A 6,000-nucleotide genomic window follows, 5' to 3' on the forward strand; every position below is an offset into this window, starting at 1 on the left:
TGCATTTTGTGGATTTTATAAAACAGAGCAAGGGTGATAATGGTCAACTCATTCTGTTGTGTGGTGTGGTTGGGGTACAAAAAGTTAAAATTCGGCTGGCATAATGTGCCACATTTTATAGCCAAATCCATAATAAGGAAAATACTTTGCAGAACAGTTTTTAAATTGTCACTCATCTATAATTATAATATTGACTTCTGTTAATGTAAATTTTGTTTCTTGTACCATTCCTATTTCTTTTCTTTCATTTATTTCTAGGGCCAGAGTACATAAAGAGAAAGATGCTCCAGGAGATTATAGAAAATGCTGAACCCATGGAGCTAAAAGAACAAGCAAGTGCAGCTAATGAAGAGCCACCTCCAGCAACACCCCCTGAAAGTTTTCCATTACATGACAAGCAACTGACATCACATGATATTTCCCCAGTGCGAACCCCATCGCCTCCTTTGTCTGCGACACCTCCAGATGCTAAGAGACTGAAAACAAGCTCACAGAAGGAGAGGATGCTTAGTCCCAGGAAGTGGAACGGAGAGCAAAGTCGTGGTGGAAGTCAATCTGCCACACCGTCTAACAGCCCATCCAAGCCAAGTAATAAAGTGATATCCGCAGATGTAAACACAAAATTTGAAAACCAAATGAAACCACTTCAACGGTTAGACAAAAAATTATCTGATACGGATGTAGAGTTTCACAAGGGCTATCACAGCTATGCTGTACGGACCTCCCCAGTGACTCCTCCACTGGATTATGAGGAAAAAGCATTCCCATCTCCAAAAACGCCAACTAAAGAAAGCACCCCAGATTTAAAGGAGGACAAGAAGGATGTTTTACCTTCTCAAAGACTCCAAGAACAGAAGACAACTACAGAACCTGCTAAAAAAGAGTTTAAAGCTAAATCAAGTGAAGATGTCAAGTCAGATGTAAAAGTAGAAGCCAAAAGTGAGACCAAGATAGTCCAGAAATCTGAGCCTATAACTATCCAGAAAACTGAACCAAAAGTTGTTCAGAAACCAATGCCCTCAAAGCCAGATCCCAAAGCAGTGGCAAAAGCTGTTCCCCAAAAACCTGAACCCAAAGCTGGAGGCAAGACTGAGCCCAAGGCATTGGCAAAGTTTGAAACTAAAAGCCTTGTTAAAAAGAATGCCCAAGCTGCGTCAACTGCAAAACCAGAAGAGGAAATTGAAGAGGTGAGTCACAGTAGCAGTTTAAGCTATACGAAGACTGTCCAATTATTTGCATCTAGGCTCTCAACTTACCTTAGAACCTCCACTGATTTATTACAGTAAGAATAATAGTTTTTAAGGGTTCTGAACTGCAAATATATATTTTATCAAATAAGTGCACTGGCCATGAAAAGCTCAGGCAGAACTTTATGCCTCTAGATATTTAAACCAAAAATTACATGAAAAAAATAGGTGTTTTTTTTTTATCATAAGTCACTTTGGCAAGCTATAAGTATATGCTTGGTAACTACCATTTTCTTGGTTGCTATTTATGATTTATAATTCTGAAGAGTTTCCACAGTGCCACGTGACTACCATGGAAACCACAGTCACATGGCATATGACGTAGTGAGCAGAGAGGCTTTGGAACACCCCTCTGAGCTCTCTCTGCAATAAAATGCCCCACCCTTTTTCTTCCATGTCCGCCTTCACATTACATGAGAGAGTTTGAAAAGGATATATTGATTTGCATTAGGAAAGCTAAGAAAAATAACTATCAGATGCACAATTAAAAGGTACTTAACTTGTTATTTAAAGAAAAAAAAAAGGGGGGGATTGCAACCCAAATGTAATAATTATCCACAAAAGGTTATTTATTAACATTACTCAAAGGCGCAAATATGCAGTGACCCATAACAACTAAACTAATATTTAATTCTGTTTTATTTGTCTAGTGCAAGTTACTCAATGTAAAGGCGTTGCTGCTACAGTTTAGGACACATTTGCACATTGTGAAGCAGAATCGGAGGCAAAATGTTGGACCACACACCTTTTAACTTTAAACATTTAAAAAGTTGGTCGACTTTTGACAACCCTTATTTATTACTGCCTCCCATATATAGCAAATAAGGGGTGATCCTCACACTGGGACCACAGTAATCTGAATTAAAGAGCTGAAATGTAATGCATTGGTGAACTAAATGTATTACTGAAGAAGACTCTTGACCTGACCAGGGCCGGATTGAGGGAATGGAGGCCCCTGGGCTAAGGGCGCCTCCATTCCCCCGTGAGGCCCCCAATGTGAGCCGCCCAGCCCCCCCGTCCCCCGTGAGGCCCCCCGCAAGCACTTACCTGTCAGTGCAGTCTTCCATCCCCGGCGTGCTGTAAGCTCCTTACTGAGACGGGGGACTGCACTGACAGTGCTCAGCAGCATTGATCGGGCTGGGGGCGCTCCCGCCCCCGGACTGATCAATAATGCTGCTGAAGACTTTGAAGGGCCCCCTAGATGCCCGAGGCCCCTGGGCTATAGCCCAGTTAGACCTCGGGTTAATCCGGCCCTGGACCTGACCCATAAGAGTTATTGTATCAACAGTAGCTACTGACAAGGTATCCCTAGACCTACAACATTTTTGGTTGGCCATAGTACTATTATAAAATGTAGCTATGTAATCTTGAATACAGTCTATCTTAAAATCTTTGCCTGCAACTGTCTAACCCAATCGAAGTGGCCCATAATCATAATCGTACCACAAACAAGGTTGAGGCCCTCAAATGGGTTGGATTCAGTTCAATTTTGATCCAGTTTGAATAATTCCAGCATCTTTAGTAAGTAATACAAAGGACAAGGGGTCATAAATTGTGAACGAAAGAAAGGTGGTTCACCCTAAGTAGAGAAAAAGGTTCTTTACTGTAAGGGTGGTTAAGTTGTGGAATTCCTTATTGTATTAGCTGGTGAAGGGTAATTCACTCCCAGAATAAAAAAAATTCATGCATTTTTTACAATCTGTAGCAATAATTAGTAAGACCAATTTTTGCGGTTAGGAAGAGATTTCCCCCTCGATAGACCAACTCATTTTTCATCCTTTTTTCATCCTTACTATCTGACTATGTAATGTGTTGCAATCTAGTTTTTTGATTCAATCACTAAATGGTTGGATCTGGTTGTATTTGTGAGCTATTTAGACGGCTATGTTGCACAGATCCAGCTATTTGGGCCTTACGTCTCGCAATGTGAATCTGCACACTTCTGGGCCAGCTGGTGAACTTACACACAAAACTATGTAGGGTCATTGGTCAATCTGATTTTCCTCTCTGCTAGATCAATTAGAGTTTGTTTGCATTAGAATTTGATTTGGGATCATACACATTAAAATGATCTGCCAATTTATTGTAAAAAAGACTAAACTACAATCAAATCTATATTTGTGTTTTCAGCGTTAGTTTACAAATTTAAATGATATGTTATTATCTAGCTGTTGAAATGTTGTTCTATGCAGATAGTAATTTGATGCCAAGCCTTTTATCTACACATAATGATCAATGCAAGCGACTAATTAAGGTATTTCTGCATTTCAGAGACCTGATACAATCATGATATGCATGGTAATATTATTGAATATTGGCCTGTCCATCCTATTTGTACATCTACTGACATGAAGAATTAGAGTAAGTATTGATTCCAATTGAAACTTTTTTTCCCTTGCATATGTCAGATTAATTTTTTATTTGCAGTTGTTTGGACAGAACATCCCCTATTACCAGAGGTGGAACTAACGAGCTGAGGGCCCCGGTGCAGGGAGGTGGGAACCGGGGCCCCCGACCCCCTGCATCTGCCTTGCAGCGTGCCCTATTATCTCCATTGGCTCCGGTGCACTAACCTGCTGCACCAATGGTAGTCCCGCCACTGCCTATTACACAAAGTATGCTTTTTCAAGAAAATTACCTGTAATGTAATTTAAAATGGAAAATTCCAGTCTTCCAAGTTACTTTCAAGTAAACCTGCCTTACAACTCCTCATCCATCAACTAGTAGGTTTGTGGGAATCTTTCTCCTGGGATTCCCACTATTTCCTTAGTTACACCCGGTGATGACCTGCTTGAAACTTGGGGAATTTTCAAAGTAATAGGTTCACAGCCAGAGTTTTGGGTTGCAACAGACAAGCAGCGGTAAGATTCAATGGTTCAATAAGCAATATCCTGGCACCTTGACTCTCTACTCACATAAAATTCTCCTGGTGTGGAAGCCAGGATCTCACAGTAAGTGGGAGAGGAGGGGTTGAGAGTTTTACCTGGAAAAAAAAAACTGGGTTCTCATTTAGTTCTTAGATTTGAAACTCTCCAAAGGGCTCCTATGTTTTGGAAGAGAAAATCAGGAAACATTGATATAAAAAGTATGTCACTAAAAGCCAAACTCAATAAATCAATTATCTGAATCTATTCCTAGTAATTATATCCACATGACAATGTTCCATGCATATATCATTGACGACATTTGTGCTATTCACCGGACAATTGAGGTGTTCTCTATTAAAAAGAGGCCTGGCCAATCGGATTAGAACAATCCTATGGATGATCAGTGGTATGGCTTGGATGGATTAGAGAGAAGCCAATTTTGTCCTTATTTTGTATTTATGGATGTTGGAATGAATGATGGGTGGTATGAATTCATGTCCCCTAGTGTTTTAAGCAATGTGTTTCTTTGGCATGTTACAATGATTAAAAATATCAATCCATATATATTATATATGTTGTGCTGACACATATGGTTGTGATTTGTTAATGCAGGAATTTTGTATTGCGACCGTGGATTTTCCGATCAGCCTTTCTGATAGATGATGAGCAATTGTCAGGAGAAAAGCCAATTTGTGCCTTGATGAGCGATAATGAAGCCAAGGGACAATTGATGTATCTTCACTGATCCTTGTTTGCCGGTTCTATCCAAGCAATGATGAGAAGCGGATTTGTACTTCTTTCAGCTGTCGCATTACACCGAGAAGTTAAACGGTCTTGTTTGCAACGAAAGAATATAAAGTTGAGGTATATCACTATGGAAAAAAACAATAAAAAAAAAATAATATCTGTGAATATTAGTTCTCAAACAAAAATACATTGTTGCCAAACTTGGGTTTTGTAGTTCTTTAGATGGACATATTAAACACCAAGATCCATGGAGACTCCAAACCTGTGCACAAGTTTAGCTTCTGTGTTTTGACAAATTACTGGTTATTTATTTTCTGTGTGCAGGATATAGGTTGGCGATCGACTGTCATAGGAACCAGACAGGAGATAACATGTTTACACGTTTTCACGCTATATAAAATCGTAACACCGTAATCCAACCCCATGTCTTAAAAGATTTCTAGTTAGATTTTGCATGTGACTGCTTTTTTCTAGAAAAAATTCTACAATGCAATACCAACAGAAGTGCACATTGGTATTTAAGATACATGTAAGTTGTAAACACATTTTTGCCAAGAAATAAATAAATAAATGCACTTTTGGCACATTAACCCCTTGATTGTTCTTTTATCGATCAGGGGCTAAAATCAGGTAATCAGACAGCTATCTTGGATGTTGCATGTTTTTGTACTATTATATTTGAATAGGCTTTTTAATATTTGTCATATAGGGATAGGTTTATTAAAACTTCTAAAAAGAAAAAGTGGAAGTGTTGCCCATAGTATCAGATTCTAGCTACCATTTATCTAGTACATTCTAGAAAACAATAGCTAGAATCTGATTGGTTTCTAGAAACTTTAGTAAGTTTGCCCCTGGTGTTTAGATTTTTTTTTAGATATTTTTCACATCTCCTGAGGGGACTGGGAACGTATTACAATAATGTATAACATAATGTTATACCTATATATTTCAATCAGTGGAATATGTATAAAATATATAAAAGTGTATAATACTAGCAGAACATATGCATAAAACTCCCATTTGATTCATGCATTAGTACATAGTAAGTGGTTTTAGCCCTCGGTATGCCTTAAAGATGATAAACATGGCCAACATCAGAGATTGTTCATATGCCATTTTTCCTTCCTTTTCTCTGTCCA

General features: G+C 38.8%; 1 protein-coding gene across 1 annotated transcript in view; it reads left to right on the forward strand.

Moving 5' to 3' along the window:
- JPH2 (junctophilin 2) overlaps positions 1 to 5,452 on the forward strand; it is a 99,532-nt gene extending 94,080 nt beyond the window's left edge. The window contains exons 4-6 of the mRNA XM_075176830.1: positions 259 to 1,187; positions 3,519 to 3,608; positions 4,727 to 5,452. Coding sequence (XP_075032931.1) covers positions 259 to 1,187; positions 3,519 to 3,599 — 1,010 coding nt within the window. The 3' untranslated portion in view covers positions 3,600 to 3,608; positions 4,727 to 5,452. The remainder of the gene's footprint in view (positions 1 to 258; positions 1,188 to 3,518; positions 3,609 to 4,726) is intronic.
- The last annotated feature ends 548 nt before the right edge of the window (positions 5,453 to 6,000 follow it).

The sequence above is a fragment of the Mixophyes fleayi genome, chromosome 6 (genome assembly GCF_038048845.1).
Source record: "Mixophyes fleayi isolate aMixFle1 chromosome 6, aMixFle1.hap1, whole genome shotgun sequence".
Taxonomy (NCBI): Eukaryota; Metazoa; Chordata; class Amphibia; order Anura; family Limnodynastidae; genus Mixophyes; species Mixophyes fleayi.